This window comes from Dendrobates tinctorius, unplaced genomic scaffold (assembly GCF_039654945.1).
Source record: "Dendrobates tinctorius isolate UK_male_01 unplaced genomic scaffold, ASM3965494v1 ptg000246l, whole genome shotgun sequence".
In the NCBI taxonomy this organism is placed as follows: domain Eukaryota; kingdom Metazoa; phylum Chordata; class Amphibia; order Anura; family Dendrobatidae; genus Dendrobates; species Dendrobates tinctorius.
In genome coordinates, this window is record NW_027361913.1 from 3,946,646 (window position 1) to 3,972,576 (window position 25,931).

General features: G+C 44.2%; 1 protein-coding gene across 1 annotated transcript in view; it reads right to left on the minus strand.

The window, feature by feature from the left end:
* The window catches only part of LOC141063214 (tetraspanin-2-like), a 256,297-nt gene that overhangs the window by 169,477 nt on the left and 60,889 nt on the right, over positions 1–25,931 (minus strand). Inside the window, exon 2 of the mRNA XM_073557274.1 lies at positions 15,999–16,104. Within this exon, the coding sequence (XP_073413375.1) occupies positions 15,999–16,104 (106 nt within the window). The remainder of the gene's footprint in view (positions 1–15,998; positions 16,105–25,931) is intronic.

Here is a 25,931-nt window from a genome sequence, read left to right on the forward strand (position 1 = left end):
TTACAGCATAGCAATAAACACATAGATCAAAACAGATACCAAGAGGAATGAGGGCCCTGCTCGCAAGCTTACAACCTATAAGGGAAAAGAGGAGACACGAAAGGTGGATGGTAACAATTGCTTTTATTGTTTTTATTGTTTGGACCATCCCTAGTGTAAGAATCAGGTGTTCCTGTTGATGCATGAACCAGTTAACAGGGCTATTAAATGCAAAAAGCATGGGAGAACATGATGCGAGGAACCTGGATATGGTAAAACATTTTGAAATGAGCCACACAGGGATATTTAGGTTAGTGAGTTGAGGCGATAGGCCAGTCTGAACAAATGCGCTTTTAATGCATGCTTAAAACTGTGGGGATTGGGGGATTAATCATATTAGTCAGGGTAGTGCATTCCAAAGAATCGGCACAGCACATGAAAAGTCTTGGAGAAGGGAGTGGGAGGTTCTGATTAATGAGGATGTTAACCTCAGGTCATTAGCAGAACAGAGGGCACGGGTAGAATGGTAGGCTGAGTGGTAGCCTGGGTAGTGCATTCCAAAGAATCGGCGCGGCACATGAAAAGTCTTGGAGAAGGGAGTGGGAGGTTCTGATCAATGAGGATGTTAACCTCAGGTCATTAGCAGAACAGAGGGCACGGGTAGAGTGGTAGGCTGAGACGAGGGAGGAGATGTAGGGTGGTGTTGTGCCATGGATTGTTTGTGGGTGAGGGTAATAAGTTTATACCGAATTCTGGAGTGGATGGGTAGCCAGTGTAAGGACTGGCACAAGGTAGAGGCATCGGTATAACGATTGGAGAGGAATATGATCCCGGCTGCAGCATTTAGGACGGAATGGATAGGGGAGAGTTTGGTAAGAGGGAGACCGATTAGTAGAGAGTTACAATAGTCCAGACGAGAATGAATAAGAGAAACAGTAACAGTTTTTGCAGAGTCGACAGTAAGAAAGGGTCGAATTCTAGAAATGTTTTTGAGGTGCAGATAACAAGAGCGAGCCAGTGATCGGATGTGGGGGGTGAATGAAAGCTCGGAATCAAGTATGACCCCAAGACAGCGAGCATGTTGCTGGGGTGTAATGGTGGAACCACACACGGAAATGGCAATGTCGGGCATAGGTAGGTTAGTAGATGGAGGAAACACGAGGAGATCAGTTTTTACCAACTTCTGTTTCAGATAGAGGGAGGACATGATGTTGGAGACAGCGGTAATACAATCACTGGTGTTTTCTAAAAAGGCAGGCGTGATATCAGGAGAAGTGTATAATTGAATGCCATCAGCATAGAGATGGTACTGGAACCAAAATCTACTGATTGCTTGACCAATAGAGGCAGTATACAAAGAGAAGAGAAGGGGGTCTAGAACCGATCCTTGAGAAACCCCAACAGTAAGAGGAAGATGAGAGGAGAGGGAGCCAGCAAAAGATACAGTAAAGGAGCAGTCAGAGAGATAGGAGGAGAACCAAGAGAGAATTGTGTCCTTGAGGCCAATGGAATGGAGCATAGTGAGGAGCTGATGATCCACAGTGTCGAATGCTGCTGAGAGATCCAAGAGGATTAGCATGGAGTAGTGACCATTAGATTTAGCTGTTAGAAGATCATTAGTGACTTTAGTGAGGGCAGTTTCAGTAGAGTGTAGAGAGCGGAAACCAGATTGTAGAGGGTCGAGGAGAGAGTTATCTGAGAGAAAGCAGATAAGAAGGGTGTGGACCAGGCGTTCCAGGATTTTAGAGATGAAGGGAAGATTAGAGACAGGTCAATAGTTAGCGGCACAGTTTTAGTCAAGGGATGGTTTTTTAAGTAATGGCTGTATGATGGCATGCTTAAATGAGGAAGGAAAGATACCGGAAGAGAGAGAGAGGTTAAATATTTTTGTCAGGTGGGCGGTGACAGCAGGGTAAAGGGACTGGAGGAGATGTGATGGAATGGGGTCACTGGTGCAAGTGGTAGGGTGAGAAGATGCAAGGAGCCTGATTACTTCTTCTTCTGTTACTGGTTCAAAATCAGAGAGTGAGCTAGATGCAGTGGGGGAGGGAGGACTGTACATGGTATGAGGGGACTGGGAGATAATTTCCTGTCGGATATGGTCAATTTTTTCTTTGAAATAATTAGCCATATCGTCAGCATGGAGATCCGTGGTTAGGGCCTGCACTCTTGGGTTACGTAGGGAATGAAAAGGGTCAAAGAGACGTTTCAGGTTATTGGATAGTGAGGTGATGAGGGTGTTGAAATAGGTTTGTTTTGAGAGGTGAATGGCAGTGTTATATGTTTTAAGCATAAACTTATAATGGATGAAATCTTCCGGTGTAAGATAACAATACTAATCTTTTTGCGAATGTGAATGGAATAAAGGTCTTGACACCAAATAGGGAAGCCCCACAGGAAGAGATCTTAAAGGGAATCTGTCACCCTTTTTTTGCCCTATGAGCTGCCGGCATTGACATCAGGGGCTCATCTACAGCACTCTGTAATGCTGCAGATAAGCCCCCAATGTAACCTGAAAGATGAGAAAAACGAGTTAGATTATACTCACTGGAGGGGGTGGTCCGGTCCGATGGGTGTTGCGGTCCGGTCCAACTCCCCCCATCTTTATACGATGACGTCCGCTTCTTCCCTTCCTGTAGTGGCTCTGGCGCAGGCGCACTGTTCTGCCCTGTTGAGGGCAGAGCAAAGTCCTGCAGTGCGCAGGCATCGGGAGAGGTCTGGCGCCTGCGCACTGCAGTATTCTGCTCTGCCCTCAGCAGAGCAGAGCAGTGCGCCTGCACCGGAGCTACTACAGGAAGAGAAGAAGAGGACGGCATCGTATGAAGATGGGAGGCGTCGGACCAGACTGCGACACCCATCGGACCGGACCGCCCCCTCCGGTGAATATAATCTAACGTGTTTTTCTTATCTTTCAGGTTACATCGGGGGCTTATCTACAGCATTACAGAATGACAACCGTGTGTTATACTGACTGGGGTCAGTGGAAGACTGTGTGAGAAGTGGCTATAGGGTGCCTCTGTGGGTAAGAGGTACCCGGGAACCTGTATGGCCGACACCAGAAGGTAACGGACAGGTGTCCATGTTATACTGACCGGGGTCAGTGAGAAGTATTTTCAGTGAGAGACTGTATCTGTATTCATGTGCTAAAGCTGAATGTTTAACAGACAGTGCAAATGGCTGCTGGAACTGTCTTAGTAATAAACTGAATGGCTTCATTTTAAACCCTGAGTGTGCCAGTGTTTACCTCAAAGACCTGCAAAGCGAGTAATCCCTGTCCACTCACATGGTGGAACATTACAACATATACTGCTGAACACCATAAGCATAGTACCTTGATTGAGTAATTAATCCAAAAATTATTTATATCAATACATTTTTCTGGTTCTGCAGGCTTTAACAGGTCTTGCTTTGTGTGACGTTTTATAGATTTAGATGTGATTATTTCCATAAGAAAATCGATGTATACAATTGTTAAGACTTTTGCTAGGGCCTTATAGGGACCAAATAGGTCAATACGATGTATAGCGTGGGCGCCATTTGCACAGGAAAGGGTGCCAACATCCGCGGCCAGGAAGCGGGATAAGAGGGACTACTAGGGCTTTATATATGAATTACTGCTTTACAACTGAATAGGGTTTATTAGTACTTTATATATTTAATATTACTAACATTGTCTTCTGGTATAGGTGTATATTATATTGGGGATAGATCAGTGTAAGTAGTTTTTTGAATTTCACCTGGAAATATCATCTAGGGCTCAATTTTATTCAGCATATCTAATAAAGGTTATATTTTAGAGAGAGTAAGTTATTATTCTGCAAATTTATGTGAAAGTATTGCACTCTTTTCTGTGAGATATGCCCCAAGGCCAGGGGTTGGCTGGGCCCAGATTACAATGATAATCGGAGGCGCACATTTCGGCACAGAAAGCTTTCCTGGAGCTCCATGGCCTTCTAAACAGAACAGCAGCGCAGTTCCAGTGGATCTCCCTCCACCTTTTTTGTGACGTGTAGCTTATGGCACCTACGCAATTATGTCATTGTCCAGGCGCTGATAAGTACACGCGCTGACTACCAGAAGTGAAGCTGCATGGTATCGTATGTCAGGTAAGTATGAAAAAAATGTTTGTTATGTGGTGCTAATATGATGTCTGGTCATGGCGTGACAGTATTTGTCCCTTGTATGGGGTATTATTTGGTCACTATGTGGTAGTAATATGTGATCTGGCCATGGTATGGCGGTATTTGTTTCTTGTATGTGGTATTATTTGGTTACTATGTGGTGGTAATATGTGATCTGGACATGGTGTAGCGGTATTTGTCCCTTGCGTGTGGTATTATTTATACACTATGTGGTGGTAATATGTTGTCTGGTCATGATGTGACAGTATGTGACAGTATTTGTTCCTTGTATGGGGCATTAATTGGTCATTACGTGGTCGTAATATGTTGTCTGGTCATGGCATGACGGTATTTTTCCCTTGTATGTGGTAATAATAAATAAAAATATATCAAAAAAGAGTATTGGGTATTTTAACAATTTTGTAATAGGTTTATAGTAGAGTAGGGCCCTGCCAAAAGAGTCTACCTTGTCATGGTGGCAGCTTAAAAAATCTTTTGGTCAAAGCAAAAGCTGATGGCTAAGTACGTGGTACTTCCTGCTCAGGTGTGGCAGTGAGCCCCCGATACACTGACAGTTCGGAACAGCGGCATTGTCATGTCACTGGCCCAAACTGTGCACTCCCTGATACTGAAGACAGCAGCAGTTTTTACACTGCAGCATCATAAAAATGCAGGGGCACTGAAGCTGGCAGGATCCAGAGTTTGTAAGCGTTGTGCTTCATGATATCCTCTTAAGGGTATGCGCACACTACATCATTTTCAGGCAGGTGAACCAGGCATACTTTTGAAGAGGAAGACACTTCCGGAAACGCAAGCAGTTTTATTCCCTGAAGCATCAATTTTGGTAATTTAAGTACTGTTTTGATCTTTTTGATCACCAGGGTTTTTTTTAGCATACTGGCAGTGTTTTGGTGGTGTCTTATTTTACTGCTGCTTTCTGGACTTTTAATTTTTAACTCCATTAAATAATAAAGGAACCAACAAAGTTTTTTGAAGTAAGAACGCTGACAAAATGTTCAGAAAGACGCTCGATCGTCTTGAAAGCATCTTTTCAGCCTTCCCATCGACTTTTATTGTACAGTATAGAACGTCTTCAAAAGCAGAAAACGCCTGAACAATGGTCAACTCACTTCTTTTTAACCTCTTGATGTCTTTGGAAACCAGTTTCAAAGTGGTTAAAGAGGTTGTTCACTACTTTTACATTGAAGACCTATCCTTAGGATAGGTCATCAATTCCTGATCATCCGGGGTCCGACACCCGACACCACCGCCGATCAGCTGTTATCGTTGGCAGCGGCCGGAAGTACTCACTTGCAGAGCTGCTCTGTCTACTTGCAGTGGCTGCCGCAGGGTACTACATTTCTATTGATTTGAATAGGAGGCGGATGTACAGTACCCAGCCGCGGCCACTAGACGGAGAAGCTCGGCAAGGGAGTACATCAGGCCGGTGGCCGCCGCCGCCACCAACACCGATAACAGCTGATCCCGCTGAGCTGTTATCAGACCCTAACTGATAAGACATTAATGACCTATTCTAACCATAAGCCATCAATGTAAAAGTAGTGCACAACCTCTTTACATGACGCTCAATAGCCTGAACATTTGAACGCCAAGTCATTTTTATATAAAATGCATATTTTCATACTTTTGATAACTTTCTGGGTGCTTTTTCAGGCAGGTTTGGGATCTGACCCAACATAGAGGATACTTAATAGTAAGTAAGTCGGAATGTTACTTGTTTTTACAAGCACTTTGTAATTTTAACAATTTATGATGTTGAGAAACCCATTTAAGAGAAAAATATGAAGTTACCGATAGACTCCTAGTTAGAAAACTTTGAGAGGTCAACAAATTGAGTCCCCATTCCATCCTTTTTGTTTACTGCAGAACATGAACAAATGTAGGCATGGGTGGGGAGATAAGGTTGTGCCAGCCCCCTTGGTACTACAGACCCTATAAGAACTGCATAAGTTGCTGACTAGTAGCTGCATCCCTACGTTCACACCCAGCTGTAGAGAGCTATATTCAGATGTTAGGCAACCTATGTGTCATTTGGAAATCCTTTGCTTGTAAAAATAGCACTGGATACTCCCAGCAACAGACGCAGCAGGTTACTTCATTTTTTTTTTCTTTCTGTGGTTTTCTTCTGCTTTTACTACATGATCACTCCTAAAATATTTTGCTTATCTAAAAAATCTTGCAAAGCGATAAGGATACGACCTCATTATCAAGATGATATTTTGTTTCCATGACCATATCATAACACACATAAACTGAATACACGTAAAGTTATCATTAATGTTTTAACATTTTTGAGCAGTTGCGAGACAAGATTGCTATATTTTTGGAATCTGGATTTCTGTATGAAATGTTTCCAAAGAGTTATCTTCAACTAAATAATAAAAAGTATACTGTAGGACAAGTCTTATTTAAACCCTTGGAGACGAAAAAAAATTTTTCTTCATTTTTGAGCTATCTTCCCTTCCATTTTTAGACGAGCCATAATGTTGGTGTATTTTTTGGGTGACGTAGCAAGATATAGTTATGAAATATACTATTAATTTTAAAAAATAATGTACAGAAAAATAGTAAAAAAATCCACATGGGGTAATTGGTGGAAGACATGCTATACTGCCATTGTTTTTAGGTGACAGGAGATGACTTCAGCATCCAATAATGGCCAACTTCCTTTATTATGGCATCAAAAATACAGAAACAGGGACAACATTTTGACCCCTTTTATAGGAGTTTAAGCATTCACAATATACAAGTTGGTCATTATCGGATGCTGACGCCACCTTCTTTTATTTGTTTTTTGCTTGGGTATCAAAGAAGTATCATTTCTCCTTGTGGCAAATGACATGCTAAGCATGATGAGATGAGGAGACTTAAAGCCGCAATGGTCCTCTGGGAAATATGCAAATAGTCTCTTCAGAGAGGAAGAGGACTAGAACTCTAGTGCCACCAATTGGAAGCAGCAATCCTAAAAGTCAATGTCGACCCTTTAACGAGCCTTGTTTACATGACTTAGGATAAAATCCAAACCAGAATTTCAATTTGCAGACACTGTGTTTCGGGGTACTGCCCCTCGTCAGGGCAAAGTGTGAGATCTGGTTTGGCTGTGTGAGAGGCGTCTGACTGATATCCAAGAAGTGTCTGTAAATTGAGATTCTGGTTTGGATTTTATCCTAAGGCATGTAACAAGTCTCGTTAAAGGGTCGACATTGACTTTTAGGATTGCTACTTCCAATAGGTGGCACTAGAGTTCTAGTCCTCTTTCTCTCTGAAGAGACAATTTGCTTTTTTGCTTGGAAAAGGGATCACCCTGTTTGACCTTCATGTATCTGCATGGTATTCAAACTTTTTGCTATCTCAACACCGCTATTATTTTTCGGTTTCATTTTTATGGTGTTCATTGTGTGGTAAAAATGATCTGCCAACAGGATTTTTCAGAGGCGTACAAACACCAAACTCAATATTATAGTGGCTATAATGTGTCACCATTGAAATGTGTCAGTTTGTGTCACCAGTTTGAAAGTTGTAACTTTTTTAATTGTTTTTTAATGGATTGGTATGAGGGCTTGTTTCTATGCATGGCAAGCTGATGTTTTTACCACTTTTTATTACAATTTGTTTGGGCAGATGTGGCAACAGGAATTCAGGATTTTCAATTTTTTTCTCTATTTAGCGTTTGTTATACGCTTTAATAATTATTTTTCATTTAGATATATCAGACTTTTCAGTTATAGCAATACCAAATATTTATTTTTTTATTTATTTATTTTTAAAAGGGGAAAATGGGATGAGTCAAACTTTTATATTTTAAAAACATTTTTTTCATATTTTGTAAAAAATACAAAAATGTGCTACTTGAAGTCTGTTTAGTCATTCAATCCATTTTTTTAGGTCTGAATCTGTAAATCTTCGCTATTGCACTATATAGTGCAAACGATGGTCTCCTATGAAGCCTAGTCTGTGACGTACAATTTCATCAAATGTTGATTAGAGAATAATAATAATAATCTTTATTTTTATATAGCGCTAACAAATTCCGCAGCGCTTTACAGTTTTGCACACATTAGCATCGCTGTCCCTGAAGGCTCACAATCTAAATTTCCTATCAGTATGTCTTTGGAATGTGGGAGGAAACCGGAGTGCCCGGAGGAAACCCACGCAAACACGAGGAGAACATACAAACTCCTTGCAGATGTTGTCCTTGGTGGGATTCGAACCCAGGACTCCAGCGCTGCAAGGCTACAGCGCTAACCACTGAGCCACCGTGCCGCCCATAGAATAAAGTACAATGCTCCAAAAAAAATAAAGCAAACACTTAAACAAAACAATGTAACTCCAAGTCAATCACACTTCTGGGAAATCAACTTGTCCAGTTAAGACGCAACACTGATTGTGAATCAATTTTGTCCTGCTGTTATGCAAATGGAACAGACAACAGGTAGAAATGATAGGCCATTAGTAAGAGAATCCCTATAAAGGAGTAGTTCTGCAGGGGGTGACCATTTCTCTGCTCTCATCCTTTTTGACAGTTGCTTTGGTCACTTTTACATTTTTTTCATTGCTCTCACCTCTAGATGCACTGTATAGTAGCATGTGGCGGTGTCTCCAACCCACAGAAGTTGATCAGGTAGTGCAGCTCATCCAGGATGGTACATCAATGTGAGCTGTGGCAAGAAGGGTAACTGTGTCTGTCATCACAGTGTCCAGAACATGGAGCAGATACCTGGAGACAGAACAGTACGCCAAAAGATGTGGAGGGGGCAGCAGGAAGGCAACAACCCAGCAACAGTGCCAGAGCCCTGCAAAATGACCTCCAGCAGGCCACTAACATCCATGTGTCTGTTCAAACTGTCATAAACAGATTCCATGAGGGTGGTATGAGGGACGTCCACAAGTGGGTGTTGTGCTTACAACCCAACACCGTGCAGGGTGAATAGCATTTGCCAGAGAACACCAAGATTGGCAGAATCGACACTGGCGTAATGTGCTCTTCACGGATGAGAGCAGGTTTACACTGAGCACATGTGACAGATGTGACAGAGTCTGTAAATGCTTTGGCGAACGTTCTGCAGCCTGCAACATCCTCCAGCATAACCGGTTTGGCAGTGGGTCAGTAAAGGTGCATTTCTTTGGAGGGCTGTCTGAAGTACCTTCACTTCCATTAGGTACAGGAATTAAATCCTCAGACCCATTGTGAGACCATATGCAGGTGCATTGGGCCATGGGTTCCTTCTTATGCATGACAATGCTAGGCCTCATGTGCCTGAAGTGTGTGTCAGCAGTTTTTGCATGATGAAGGCATTGATGCTATGGACTTGCCTGTTGGATCCACAGACCTGCATCCAATTGACCATATCTGGGACACTATGTCTCGTTCCATCCACCAGCGCCACGTTGTAATACAGACTGTCCAGGAGTTGGCTAATGCCTTATTCTGGTTCTGGAGGAGATCCCTCAGGACAACATCGGCCGCCTCATCAGGAGCATGCCCAGGCTTTGTACAGAGGTCATATAGGCACACAGAGGCACATGGAAGCCACACACACTACTGAGCATCATTTTGTTGTCGAGGCATTTCCACTGAAGTTGTGTCAGCCTGTAATTTGATTTTACACTTAGATTTTGAGTATCATTCCAAATCCAGACCTCCATGGGATATTCATTTTGATTTACATTGATAATTGTTATGTTTCATTGTCCTGAACACATTCCACTATGTAATGAATAAAAATTTGCAACTGGAATATTTCATTCAGTAATATCTAGCATGTGGTATTTTAGTGTTCCCTTTATATTTTTGAGCACGGTATGTGAAGACTTTTGAAATGCCATTGAGACATGCAAAGACATAGCACTGTAGGATTCAATTAGATGGAATCTCTTCTATGGCTTCACGTTCGAAATGTCAGTTTCAGTGTGGGGAAGGTGAATTGACGGACGGACTTGACTGGAGGAGGAGGGGACGGTTTGTGCACTGTAGACAGATGTTCGTAATGACAGAAGGGAAACAGCTGGAGAATATGGAAAAGGAGTGCAATACCTTGATTTGACAAGATGGCAGAGGGGAGCATGAGAACAAGACTTGTCAGCAGCTTAGGGTTATGGAAACGCTTAGTCATGGGGGCGGGGAGATAGGAACCCAGGAGGGGAATTCCTGAGGAAGGGGATAAATAGGACAGGACAGGGTTCCAGGAGAGGCTAGTCCCGGGAGGAGCTCAGGAGGAGAAGACTCAGTACGGAGGACTGACAACGGTGGAGAGCTCGACCAGGGGACTGATAGAAAGAGACAGTCAGGGGGGTGGCCCCTGACACAAAGAACCGCAGGACAGACGAGGCCCCGGGGGTACCGATTGGACGACGACCTCGGACTGGTGAAGCGCTGGCAGTAGATAGGCCTAGGGCAGCCTCAGCGAAAGATCCACGAGGAACGTCACTACGACTGAAGGAAGGTGCAGGTACCCGGGCCTGAATACGGAGAGCTGTAAAGGTGCTGCGGTGTATGGCTATGGTCCTCAGGAGGACGGCCAATAAACTCGGACCTGTTGCAACCAAAATCTGCCTCCGTCTCGTCTGTGTCGTCTGGTCACGGTAAGCAGTGGACCATCCCCCAATCTGGGCCCCTACCACATTTGGCGTAGTCGGCAGTATCGCCGCCGCCAATACTACAACTTCAGCGGCAAGCCTGCTTCAGGAGAACTACAAGGACTCGAGTTGCTTTACCTGTGGATTACAAATTTGAGACTTTGTTCCGGATCATTGGCTGTCATCAGAGGATCCGGGGCGGTACAAAAAACGGACAAAATGGCTGTGATATTCCAGCGTCTGGAAGAGGCACAGGCGTTTGCAGATGTACTGGAAGATCTGGGGCCGTCTCAAATCTGCCCCTGGGGGGAGCGGTGTACATCTGGAGACCGCCGCCCCCTCATGCTGGACCCCGGGAGATGGGTGCAGAAGCCGACCACCGCCCCACCCAAGAACGGGAGTGGCCCAGGTGTGAAGTCCGGCTGCGGCTGTTTGGCGCCATTCGACTGCTGTACACCGGACGGGATGCGACGTTGCAGCTTCCGCGGTCTCGGACGCCTGGAATGGCGGTGGCGTCAGGAGGTCGTATCTTGTCGGGAGATCTGCCCCTGGGAGCCACTGACAGCACCCCAGACATCGGTCGGAGAAGAGGAGCGACTGCGGGCCCTGCTGGAGCAGCTGCTGAAGAAATCTCCTGGGAGCCTCCCCACGGGACCAACGAGCCTGGAGGCTAGCCCTGCCGGATGGCGGGGTGAAGATCGGAGGCTGCGGGAGGAGCTGTGGGATGGCCTGCCGGAGGCCGCGGCACCGGGGAAGGTGAGAGGTCCCCCGGCCCAGCCGGAGGCTCCGCAACCGGCCCCCGCCACGCAGCCTCCTGCTTTCCAATGGGCCCGGCTGTGGAGGGCTTTGCAGCCTCTGCCGGGCCAAGTGATGCCTCTGCCCGCATCCCCGAGCCACCCCGCCCGGCGGCACCGTGTCCTGTGTCACCGGTGCGGAACTCAGCCGTGGCCGTCCCTGCCACGCTCCACCTTGAGGCGGCGGCCTACCCACCGAAGCCTGCCGCCACTCCGACCTCACCTGCGGCCTCCTTACCAGTGACGGCGGTCGCCTCGGCCCTGTCTGCGGCTACGGTTGTGGCCTGCCCTGCGGCCGCGTCTACTACGCCCCCGGAGCCGGCTACAGCCCACTTGTCGGGCTTTGTGGCCTACCCACCGGGACCCGCGGCTGCCCCTGCCCATCACCCGGCCCCAGCGGCTGCTGGGCCGCCGGAATCTATGGCCGCCTCTGCCCCGCTCTCGACCCCGGCCGCGTCCAGCCCACCGGACTCCGCGGCCTACACCGGACCCCCCGTTTGGGTTGCGGAGGTCATACAGAAGAAGGCCAGAGAGCGGGAGGTCTGGGGCCTGCTCCACGAGAAAGGAGAGGCTGGCATGGCGGCTCCACGATCCACCGGGCGGCTCGTGTACACCAACCTGGAGAAGGGATATGGGTTCATTCGGGACCTCGCAACCGGCCAAAAGGTATGCATTAACGTGACTTCCATCCGTCACGGCCGGGCTTTGCGGGAGGGGGACTTGGTGTCCTACTATAAGGAGTACTGTCCCCGCAGCTACTACGCGGTAGCCGTGATCGCCGAACCTGAAGGCCACGAGCCCCCGTAAAAAAGGACCCCCATAGACACTCCCTGCATCCCGGGAGCCCGACGGCTGTGGAGCCCCTTGCAACTGTCTAGACACCGGCTATCAGGAGATGGCCCGGACTACCGGGATTTCGATGCACCGTTGTGCATTCCAGTGGACAGTTCGACGTCCAAGAATAAGAGACATGTTTTGTTGTGTATTACTGCTCCTGATATAGCGGGGACGCGGGGGAGCAAGTGCTAATGTTAAAGGAAGGGGGAGTACTTACATTTTGTTTTTTTGGAATGTTGTGTTTAAAGAAGGAGTTAAAGTTAAAGGAAAAAGAAAAAAAGAGTTACTTCTGTTGAGTCACCCTTATGGTTATTAAAGTAGAGGTAACCATATATACGGTATACCAAAAGTTGATTTAATGTGCAGTATGTATAAGAGTGTGCAACAGGTCCCGGGTACAGGGTATGGAAAAAAACGCTGACCATGACTTTCTTATTAGATGGACAAAGAGACGGAAGAGAGTGAACCAGACAGTAGTCCCTCAGCCAGGTCCACGACACCACGGACACCCCAAAAGAATAGGCGGGTGCTAACGATAATCTGGTAGGCGAAAGGCCTCGTCATGGCGTTCCGGACAGTTGAGGGTAAAAGAAGGGGAGAGCAGTGGGAGGTACACGCCGTAGAGTAGTCCGGGTGGACCTAGCCAACCTGAAAGAAGTTGTCACGTGGCGTGCGCGCCGGCGAGTAGCGGTAGGCTGCTCGGAGCATGGTGCTTCCGGTTTGGTTCGGCCCCCCGCGTATGGCGGGTTTGGCCCAACAACCGGTCTGACAACACACGGTGGATAAGCTTCAGGACGACGTAGGTAGGGAATACGATTGTCGAGGACGACAATAGACAAAGGAAGGGAGAGTGTGGGGAAGGTGACTTGACGGACGGACTTGACTGGAGGAGGAGGGGACGGTTTGTGCACTGTAGACGGATGTTCGCAATGACAGAAGGGAAACAGCTGGAGAATAGGGAAAAGGAGTGCAATACCTAGATTTGACCATAAGATGGCAGAGGGGAGCATGAGAACAGGACTTGTCAGCAGCTTAGGGCTACAGAAACGCTTAGTTATGGGGGCAGGGAGATAGGAACCCAGGAGGGGAATTCCCGAGGAAGGGGATAAATAGGACAGGACAGGGTTCCAGGAGAGGCTAGTCCCGGGAGGAGCTCAGGAGGAGAAGACTCAGTACGGAGGACTGACAACGGTGGAGAGCTCGACCAGGGGACTGATAGAAAGAGACAGTCAGGGGGGTGGCCCCTGACACAAAGAACCGCAGGACAGACGAGGCCCGGGGGTACCTATTGGACGACGACCTCGGACTGGTGAAGCGCTGGCGGTAGATAGGCCTAGGGCAGCCCCAGCGAAAGATCCGCGAGGAACGTCACTACGACTGAAGGAAGGTGCAGGTACCCGGGCCTGAATACGGAGAGCTGTAAAGGTGCTGCGGTGTATGGCTATGGTCGTCAGGAGGACGGCCAATAAACTCGGACCTGTTGCAACCAAAATCTGCCTCCGTCTCGTCTGTGTCGTCTGGTTGCGGTAAGCAGTGGACCACCCCCCAATCTGGGCCCCTACTACATTTGAAGCAGCTTTCCTACTTATTTTCTGTCAAGATGACTGCAGTTTGCATGTGCTGCAGCTTCTTCACTTCAAACTTGCCTGATCTCCCTTTGCCAGCTGGTGGTTTCAACAGGTAGAAATAGTGCTACTTTAACCTTCAACAATGACCTCTTACCCATCAACCAGAATCCTGCTCTGCAATGATGAGTGGCAAAAACCCCAAATCAGCAGTCTTTACATTACTTTCTTTTTCTACTATAGAAAACTGCAGTTTGACTAAATAGCATCATGTTTTCAAATCCCATGAGAGCCATCTTCCCACCTCCTGTAGCAGAGCTAATTTGTATATCCTTTTCCCAAGTAGCACTATTTACCGTAAGCTATAAGTCTCCCTACGACAGCAGATCTGTACACTGTAATCACTAGTAGTCCTGATTTACAAGCATCACATGGGCACTGTATACTTTTAGTCTGTTAGTCGATGAATCTACTGAGGATCCTGTGTTGCCTTATTACTAATGCTACATTTCTTGTACTGTCTGTAATGACACATATATTATCTGTCATTCTGAATACACTGTTTTAAACGGAATCTGTCAGTAGGATCAACCTTCCTATATGGACATGTAGGTCATAGGAATCTGAACACAATGATAACTTGATATCTGTGATCCAATGGTTTATCCATGTTTTTCTTAATATGTAAATGAGCTAAGATCTATGGGCTAAACATATATCTCCCTGAGAATCTGCCTCCAGAGCTTATTTTAACAGAAATCTGACAACTGATGCATGCTTCCCGATCTATGGACAGCATATATTAGATAATAGCTGTATTATTTCACCAATATATGGTGCCTTAAAGCAGTATTCATACACCATGACTATTTTTCATGTTACACCCACAAAATTATTATTTCTTTATTTGGATTTTATGTGATATATCAACATAAAGTAGCAAATATTTGTGAAGAGTAAAGGAAATGATACTTGATTTTCTAATTATTTTAAAAATATAAATCTGAAAATTGACATTTATATTTACATGCATTACAATTTATATTTCTAAAATGTTAGAAGTCCTGCTATACCAATTTTGTTAGGATTCTGTGTGCATCAATGCAATACAATGGGGTATATTCTACTTTTTCATTCTCCGAAAAAAAATACAATACAATGTACAGTATTTTTTGGACTATAAGATGCACTTTTTTCCTCCAAAAATGTGGAGGAAAATGGGGAATACGTCGTATAGTCCGGATATACCTGCCCTGACTGTGGTGGGGAGGTGGGGGAGCCGCAGCGGCGGAGCAGTGGGTCACAGGAGGCAGGAGCCGGCTACTGTGGCTAAAACCTGTGACCACTGCTAAAGAGAAATGAATATTCACTGCATTCCACACCCATGGGCGTGGAAGGCAATGAATATTCTTTTCTATTTAACAGCATCCTGTATGCACGACACTATCCTTATCCTGGTATGATTGTCCCCCATCCCCGTCCTGGTATGCATGGATCCATCACAAAAACATTGAAAAAAAACATTACACTTACTTTTCTGCGCTCCCTCGAGGTGTCTTGTTCCGATGCCGGCAGCTGCGTTACGCTTGTAAGCAGCGCATGGCAAGGACATCATGCGCTGCTTACAAGCAGAGCATAGCTGCCGGAATACTCACTGCTCTGCACGCCAAGACTATGTGCATGGAGGGCAGTGAATAATCATTGCTTGCTGTTAAGTAGCGAGCACAGTGTCGGCTGCCGACTTCCTGCAGCTGCCGGCGGTCACGTGTGCCCACTACTTAAGAGAAATGAATATTCACCGCATTTCACACCTATGGTGTGGATAAGGATGAGGAGCCCCATACACACCAGGATGGGGAAGAGGGGGCCATGTATGCCAGGATAGGGATGAGGGGGCCATGCATACCAGGATGGGGATGAGAGGGGCCATGCATACCAGAATAGGGGATATTAGTACAGAACTGACCACATTTTTTTCTTTTATTTTTTTTTCTAATTTCGTCCTCTAAAACCTAGGTGAATCTTATGGTCTAGTGCGTCTTATATTCCGAAAAATACAGTAATAGCAAACATGTAAAATAAAAAATCATTTTGATGTTACTTACCAATTAGGAAGAATGTATATACATCTTTATCATCTCCACTGAAGTCTTTAATATTTCCAGCGAGAAGAAGCCATAATCCAACACCAATTATGGCTGATCCTGCAAGCTGAAAATACAGAGAAAAAAATATAACGTATATAGGGAACCATGTAAAACAACAAACAATATTCACTACATAAAAAATGTCTACAAACCAGGCTTTTGTGGTATATAATGAGGATAAAACATGTTATACAGTACTAATATCACATTTCAGAAGAAAAAATAAGCCATAAAAAACACATTCACAGATTTACAGTTTTTCAATACAATTTCTAAACCAGAAGAAAACAAGAAAATAACACTTCAGAGACTATTAGAGAAGACCATGATGACTTGCTAGGTAAGATGATGGTAAGGATGTCACTGATTGGAAGGAGAAAAGATAGGAAAAGTGCCTGAGATTGGACAAAAGTAACCCCTGAAAACATGTAGATCCAGGGGCGGACATATCATTGGGGCAACCTGTGCAGCCGCACAGGGGCCCAAGGAACAAGGGGGCCCATTTCAACCTCCAAAACATGTGGAATTGTGCATTATGGCGAGCTGTTGGACTGCAAAGGACCCATATATTGTTCTTGCACAGGGGACCTTTTATGTCTGCGTCTGCCAGTACATAGACAAACTACAAAGCCAATTAAAAAAAAAGTTGGAATGCTGGGTGACATATAAAGAAAACAAGAATGCAATGATTTCAAAATCTCCTATAGGCGTATTTTATTCCCAACAGAAGAACACGAGAGATGAGAGAACAAATACCAGTGGAACTGAATTCTACTCGAATTGTACACAAATCCGTATTCGCTAAAGTGCAGATTATTTTTCAGATTTTAGGTGGTCGAAGATAGGAGGCAGTAAGGTACGGTAATGCTGAGTCAATGGTTTATTTTTAGGTTAAACATTAAATTAAATTTAATAAGCTGTAACTAAATCAATGGCTCAATAATCGCAGGTAATATGTGAATGTCACAAATGAATGTGAGTGGTTGAGTGCTTCTTGAGATGGAAAAGTGTAAAACTGAGGGTAAACCGTAGAAGGCTATATTAACAGCCATCAAGAATTCTCTGAAAAATGTTACTGACGGCTGTCGCTGTATTTGCTACATCAGTCAAGTTGAGAAAGTTGTGTACCAGTTTCTATTTAGTTCTATGATTATGAGTGATGAATGCCATCTTGTAACTTATATACTGTAGGGAGTCTGTGCAATATTTTATATTTATTTTATTTGCGTATATAGCGCCATTAATTCATCAGCCATTTACAGGCATTATCATCATATTCTAGGGATGCGTACCCAAAGCATTATGGCAACAAGAAATAAAGTGAGTCATTAAGTAAAGGTCAAACAGAAATCTCCCATTGCTGCTACATTTGGCCATTACCAAAGACTATAAGGATATTCCTCTGCCTTCCACAAACTGCACACAAACCGGGTAGAAAAGCATTGCCCCATTTTTCTTATCCCCCACAAAGAGTCCACATAAAAAATGATGATCAAAAGGCAAATTATGCATAAGCAATACAATTTTTATTAATACAAAATTAAAATCATATAGCCAAATACCAGTACAAAATAGAAAAGTGCAACGTGTTCACCACTCATAACACTCAAGGACGCACAGGTCCAGGAAAGACATCACAGATGGAATATTCGGACAACGCGGGTGTTATAATCAGATTTAAAGTACAATATTTCTCTTACTAAGCAAAAGGTAGTGGACTTTCAAGTATAGGCCTATAGCACCATTGTGTGCCTAGCGCCACCTAGTGCGCCCCATACGTGGCCATGTAAGAACAACAGGATATTTTTCAAACAATTCCTAAGCAATCCCCTATAATGAGGTTTGTGCCACACCAATATAACCTAATAGCACCTGCTGAGCAGTGCCCATAGCTCTTATCACACACCCATAAGCCAAGCATTACCCAATCAGCCCCTCATACCAGTGACTATAAACACCTCCATAGTATAATCTATGGTAATTACCTATTGGCGTCAGTGGTATCGGGTGCCGTGGTTCCTGGGCCAGCGCATCCGCCCCGACGCGCGTTTCGGACTCCTTTCTCAAGGGGCCTATCATTCAAGCTGTGTCTCAACTTTTTATAGCTCCCGGCCGCAGCGGTAATTACCGCCTGACCGGAAGTGACGCCCACCGCTCGGAAGTGACGCGCTATGTTGCCCGGCTACCAGCGATGCCGGCGGGCATCGACGTCACACAATGGGCGGAGCCGGGGCGGGCTGAGCCCACAGGGATAGATGACGAGAGCCAGCAGGCACAGCAGCAATCGGGCCGCATTCGCGTACAGGGCGGGAGCGCTGAGACATCCTCCATCTATTGAGAAAATTCAAACATATCATATACAGTCATATGTTAAAGTTTGGGCACCCCTATTAATGTTAACGTTTTTTCTTTATAACAATTTTGGTTTTTGCATCAACTATTTCAGTTTCATATATCTAATAACTGATGGACTCAGTTATATTTCTGGATTCAAATGAGGTTTATTGTACTAACAGAAAATGTGCAATCTGCATTTTATCAAAATTTGACCGATGCAAAAGTATGGGCACCCTTATCGTTTTCTTGATTTGAACACTCCTAACTACTTTTTACGGACTTCCTGAAGCACTAAATTGGTTTTGTAACCTCATTGAGCTTTGAACTTCATAACCAGGTGTATCAAATCATGAGAAAAGGTATTTAAGGTGGCCACTTGCAAGTAGTTCTCCTATTTGATTCTCCTATGAAGTGTGGCATCATGGGCTCCTCAAAACAACTCTCAAATGATCTGAAAACAAAGATTATTTAACATAGCTTTTCAGGGGAAGGATACAAAAAGTTGTCTCAGAGATTTAACCTGTCAGTTTCCACTGTGAGGAACATAATAAGGAAATGGAAGAACACAGGTACAGTTCTTGTTAAGCCCAGAAGTGGCAGGCCAAGAAAAATATCAGAAAGGCAGAGAAGAAGAATGGTGAGAACAGTCAAGGACAATCCACAGACCACCTCCAAAGACCTGCAGCATCATCTTGCTGCAGATGGTGCATTGGTCAACAATACAGCGCACTTGCACAAGGAGAAGCTGTATGGGAGAGTGATGCGAAAGAAGCCGTTTCTGCAAGCACGCCACAAACAGAGTCGCCTGAGGTATGCAAAAGCACATTTGGACAAGCCAGTTACATTTTGGAAGAAGGTCCTGTGGACTGATGAAACAAAGATTGAGTTGTTTGGTCATACAAAAAGGCGTTATGCATGGAGGCTAAAAAACACAGCATTCCAAGAAAAACACTTGCTACCCACAGTAAAATTTGGTGGAGGTTCCATCATGCTTTGGGGCTGTGTGGCCAATGCCGGCACCGGGAATCTTGTTAAAGTTGAGGGTCGCATGTATTCAACTCAGTATCAGCAGATTCTTGACAATAATGTGCAAGAATCAGTGACGAAGTTGAAGTTACGCAGGGGATGGATATTTCAGCAAGACAATGATCCAAAACACCACTCCAAATCTACTCAGGCATTCATGCAGAGGAACAATTACAATGTTCTGGAATGGCCATCCCAGTCCCCAGACCTGAATATCATTGAACATCTGTGGGATGATTTGAAGAGGGCTGTCCATGCTCGGCGACCATCAAACTTAACTGAACTGGAATTGTTTTGTAAACAGGAATGGTCACAAATACCTTCATCCAGGATCCAAGGAACTCATTAATAGCTACAGGAAGCGACTAGAGGCTGTTATTTTTGCAAAAGGAGGATCTACGAAATATTAATGTCACTTTTATGTTGAGGTGCCCATACTTTTGCACTGGTCAAATTTTGTTAAAATGCAGATTGCACAATTTCTGTTAGTACAATAAACCTCATTTGAATCCAGAAATATAAGGCTACTTTCACACATCAGTTTTTTGCCGTCAGGCAGGATCCGGCTATTTTTAGAAAAAACGGATCCGGCATAAATTTCGGAGAATTGTAGAAACGGATCCGTTTTTTTGCTGGATCCGTCTAGCAGGTTATATCTGTTCCTGGGGGCTGGCCAATTGGATCTGAGCATGCGCAGACTTAAAAAAAACGGATCCCGTTGCTGGATCCGTCTTTTTCTGGATCCGGCGCATTCCGGCGCCCATAGACTTTCATTGTAGCAAAAAGCTGGAAGCGCCGGATCCGGCGCTTCCAGCTTTTTCGCCGGAGACAAAAAACGTTACAGTAGCCGTTTTTTCCAGACGCCGGAATGAGACAAGTTGCCGGATCCGGCAAAAAACGGATGAAACGCAATGCCATCCGGCACGATCCGGCGTTAATGCTAGTCAATGGGGAAAAACTGGATCCGGCATTGCATTTTGCCGGATCCGGTTTTACAAAAAAAAGCAGGATCGCGCCTGAAGGCAAAAAACTGATGTGTGAAAGAGGCCTAACTGAGTCCATCAGTTATTAGATATATGAAACTGAAATAGCTGTTGCAAAAACCAAAATTGTTATAAAGAAAAAAGGTTAACATTAAAAGGGGTGCCCAAACTTTAACATATGACTGTATATAGAATAGATATTAACTTCATCTTATTAGAAAGTACAAAAAGTATAAATACATGGTTAGCATGGTTTGGGAGACCCCACCCCTCTCATGTGACGTGCACATAAGAGCTGTCTCAGACCACAAGCCCATACTAGGGAGCGGCCTGTCTGAATCCTGTTCACATTAGACACTGTTCATATGTTCAGGTTTTTAATACATTAGATAGGGACTGCTTCGATAGGGGTTACCTTGACGCGGTGGAGCAGCTTGGTGTACATTTTTTTGCGCAAAAAAAAGTATCGACTAAATACCCTGTATTTGTTATCCAGCACTTGCTGATTACTGCCATTTTTTATTGCAGAGTATTTTTGCAAATCTGTCATTCTGTGTTTTCTTGTTGTATCTCAGTTAGTGGGTGGTGTGAGCATTGTCTGATCGACGTGTTCACACTTGTGAATGTCACATGTGTGTTTTTAATCAGTAATTTAGAAGAGACAACTATTGGCTGGAACTTCCAGAGATTTATCAGTGATTAAGCCACATCCAATTTATAAAAAATAGTCTATTACATTGTATTCCAAATGTGATCAAGTTGCCTGAAAGTACAATGTTTATGTAAAGAAGTTGTCCGGTCTAAAACGACAAGTCTGCAGTCACTCTACAAGACTTTTGCATCCTCACATCATGGGCAACGTGCTGTGAGGATTGTCCGGTGTCTGGACCAAGAACGACGGTCATGTGACCACAAGTAAACAATCTGCATACTCCCAGCAACAACCTGATTAGACTGTTGTTTCCGGCCTCACTGAATACACTTGGACTGGTGCACATTGTGGTGGCTCGTACTCAGGTCTACATACCACCTGCTTCCTGCTGGGCAAAGATCGCTTTTACATGGACCTGGTTAGTGTATGAAAAAGATCTCCATACGGCTCTGATTTTGTGGTTCACACCATAACCACAAGAAATAATACATCTCACTAGTGGCCAACCGCACGCTCAATACAAACGTAGGCAAACGTCTACTAAATCATTGTAAATGAATATGAATTACTCACATATCACTTAGGGTGGTTGTATGCTTATTTCTTTTTATTATTTACAGATCTCATTTACTGTGCTGATGCCGGATAATAACAGCGATGCTGAATATTACTGTATATACGGAGGTCATGAATATCTGAGTGATAAGACTTTGTAAAAGTCTGGCAAAAGGATGTCTTGTATCTGGGACAGAACTTGTGCCAGTTGGAACAGGAACCACTTTAGTACTGGAGGGTTAACACCTCTACATTAGCAAACCCATTTTGGGATTTTCTTGTTGCTTTTTTTATTTTTATATCTCCGTAGCTTGCGCAGATTGACAGTCGTCAATAAAATGGCGCTGGTTGCTGGGCACTTGCAAATTTAGATCTTGACTAAACCAAATCTCTAAAGGACGTCATTAAGTTAAGAATAGTGATGAGCGAGTATACTCGTTACTTGAGATTTCCCGAGCATGCTCGGATGATCTCCGAGTATTTGGGTATTTGGATGTGCTCAGATATTTAGTTTCTGTTGCTGTAGCTGCATGATTTGTGGCTGCTAGACAGCCTGGATAGTGTGGATTCCCTAACAAACAGGCAACCCCCACATGTATTCAGGCTGTCTAGCAGCCGCAAATCATGGAGCTGCGTCAACAAAAACTAAACACGCCAAAATACTTGGCGGACATCCGAGCAAAGAGTATACTCGCTCATCACTAGTTGAGATCTCAATCTGCGCATATGCCGTCACCAGCGCCATTTAATTGAAAACCATCGGGAGATCAATCTGCCCACAAGCTGCCCGAAGCAAGGTCGGTGTCAGCACGAAATTATAAACAGGAGTCACAATGCAGTGACCTGTCATACAGACACCAGAGGAAAGCGGAGGGGCCGGGGCAGGAGCCGAAGACCCTACCCACAGTTCCTCCCCAATGCACCTAAAGCTAATTACCCAAAAATATTTGATGTGGATGAAAAATAGCAAAGCGGATTCCTCCAGTAAAGGTATTGATTTAGTATATATAACAGCTCAATTATGGCCATGCCTTTACTTTACATTGCTGCATCATGCTGACATGTTTAACAAAGCAAATATGTTTTTAGTTTGGGGTTTCAATTTATCAAAGCCAGCTATCTTCTTGATGAGGGGACATGCAGGAGTCAGACAATAGAGCTTCATTAAGAAATGCACTCCTCTTAATCAGGAAGATTGTGACGTGCGGCATCATGTGACACACCAGAAATCTTACGCTAGTCCCCAACTGGAGTAAGATTTCTGACATAAGTAACGCCACAGCTTGCCATGAATCAGACAGGCCTTGGTTTCATGCCCCTTTAGCACCCTTGTGACACCCATTTTAGCAGAACTGTAAGTAACGGGTATTAAACCGTCAAAAGTACAAAAATCTGAAACTTTTCAAAGTAATTTATGGTAGGATTCTGGCAAAATTGCTTCGATTCGGGGCTTGTGTGTTTTGATATTTCCTCATTTTACAATGAAATACCTATTCGGAACAAATCTGACTATAACAATTTCACAGTTTGCTCAAGTGTGACAGGCAAAATGGGATTTTATCGTTTTAAGATTTATGCTCAAACTTGAAATGTTGCTATTTCCATTTACAAAACACGTCTTAGATAATGATAGGTTGAAATGTTCTGATGTGCGCTGTAGCTTATGTCACTCGGTCTCCCTAGTGACCCTGATGTTGCTGAGGCTGTCATCATTTTCCATGTAACGTAGGTCAATTCCATTTTCAGAATTTCCAACATCATTAGGGTATCCTATAATTACCAGTGTGCACCACTCCTACAAGTCGGTGGCTGCGAAATAAAAGATGCTAGTGCATTTTCTGGGTTTTCCGACACTGACTGCCAGGCTTTCCATCTTCATGGAACTGCTGAAATGTTATGTGAAATGAGTGGAAACGGTAAAAAGTAAACATATTTTACATCAAGACTGTCGAGAAATATTACTCTAAGGTGAAGAGGCCTTAACAAAAAAAAGGCATCTGGTTTTTGAAAACCCCTACATCATGGCTGAAATTTAGTATAATAAAAAAAAGAAAACCCTAATGCTTTACTCACCCTTCTTACTTCCAACGTAGAGTCTCTTTAAAAAAAAAAAAAATCTTATGGTTAAAGTTACTCTTTTCTTTTTTCAATTATTTTTTATTAGGTTTAACAGTAACAAAACAGATTTTCAAGCATAACTATTTTAATAATTTTTAACTATAAAATAACAGGGTTGGGAGGGTAGTAAAAAGAAGTCTAAGGCCGGGTTCACACTTGCGTTTGGGTAGAGTGCGTAGGGCTGCGTACTTCTTCCCTTAAGCTCCACCTACTTACGCACTTCTTCCCTTAAGCTCCGCCTACTTCCGCATGCCTCCTGCGTACCTATCTTTAACATTGGGTACACAGGGACATGCGTTGTATGCAGATGCACCCACATGCGTCGTTTTGACGTTCCCGCTGACCGCACAGAAATGCAACATGTTGTGGTCGGCGGGCACGTCAAAACAACGCATGCGGACGCATCCGCATACAACGCATGTCCCTGCGTACCCAATGTTAAAGGGAGTCTCACCTACTTTTGGCGGGCTATTTAAATGAGGTCGGTCCGGTCCGATGGGCGGTGTTTCCGATCTTTGCCACCTCCCCATCCTTGACCGCCATCCGCAGTTTTTTCATGAATAGGAGTAGGTGTCCACCATCTTTCGCGCGTGCGCTAAGCATTCTTGGCTCGCGCAGTATACTTTGCCTTACTGCGCATGCGCCGGTTAACTAGGTACGCAGGACGCATGCGGAAGTAGGCAGAGCTTAAGGGAAGAAGTGTGTAAGTAGGCAGAGCTTAAGGGAGGAAGTATGCAGCCCTACGCCTTCTACCCAAACCCGGCCTAAGTTGTTAGGAGAAAGGTATGAACAAAATAACAGGACTGGGGGAAGCGGAAAGGGGGGAAGGAAAAAGGATAACAGATAAAGAGGTGAAGAAGAAAAGGGAAAGGGGAGTCAGAACTAATTAATGGTCTAACAATTGACCAAGAAATTTTAGAATAATACTCTTCATAATATAATAATTACTCTTTCTAAACAATTCTTTGTTAAATTCACTTACAGGGGTTAAAGGGTTTAAGAAAACCCATGTTCCCCAGCTCTGGGTCTACAAGGTGTCTCGAACTGCCTGAAGTGCTGACGTCACATTGACTGCACTAGAGTCAATACATATGCTGTACACGAGTAGACGGCATGAGTTGCTGAGCTCAGTTATTGGCTGCAGATAATAACAGACACTTGGAGAAGAGGTGGAGACCCAGTGTTGGACCTGGGGACGGTGAGTAGAGCAGAGTGAATAAAAAGGCATTGGGACATGGGTTTTCTTAAACCAGAAAACCCTTTTAAGTAAATCTAATAAAGAATTGTTAAGAAAGAATAACATTTACAGGAAGATTTGAAAAAAAATGACATCCTTTGAGATTAAACAATAGTTGCTGATTATGTTGTTCTGAGACACTTGATAGCAGGGGCCATTATAGTGTATCTGACACTCGTGGACTGCGTACAATCAATTGTATTTTATCAGCTATTCTTTCTCCAGCTTTCCTGAGCGGCTGGAAAAAAAAAACACAACAGGAAATAAATGACTGCTTAGCTCAAGTGAAATTTCAGCATGTTGGTTCTTTTCAGAAGCCGGGTGAGTAGCTCTATTGTTAGAGAGGGGTGGTGCAGAAATCACTAGTCCTTGAGAAATGAAACACAGGAAACCACGTTTTTCACAGTGACGGCAAAAACACTCAAACTTCACAGGTTTTTTCTTTATTCTGCATGATGTGAATACCAGCTATCTGTTATCTTACAGTCACTGATTCTAAGCTACACTATGCAAATTCTAATTAAAGCAAAAAATTCCCAATACATACTTTGTATGCTAGATCTCATCACCAGTCTAAAAAGAAGAAAAAAAGTACCAGCTCAGAAATAATCAGTGCCAGAAGAGAAAGAAAGAGCCAATGTTATCCTGAGAGTTATAATAAAAATCAATATTTATTTTTAAGTGATTAATAATAATAACATATATCTAAATGCCAATACACCAATACCAGTGAGAAAATGCAGAGAGGAAAACTATCCCTAAAGTGCCCAGTTGCCTTTTAAGGAAATCAGAGACATATCACATGATTATCAAAATCAAAGTAAGCCAGAGCGGTGGATATTGAATCAGAAGAAGTAGCAGCAAGGGTAATGCTGACCAAACCGAGCATTTAATATTATCAAGTGAATCAAGAGCTCAGTAAGGAGTGAAGCAAAGATTGTGAGGCTCCCCGACGCGGCTGCGCAGAGCCAAAAACGCGCGTC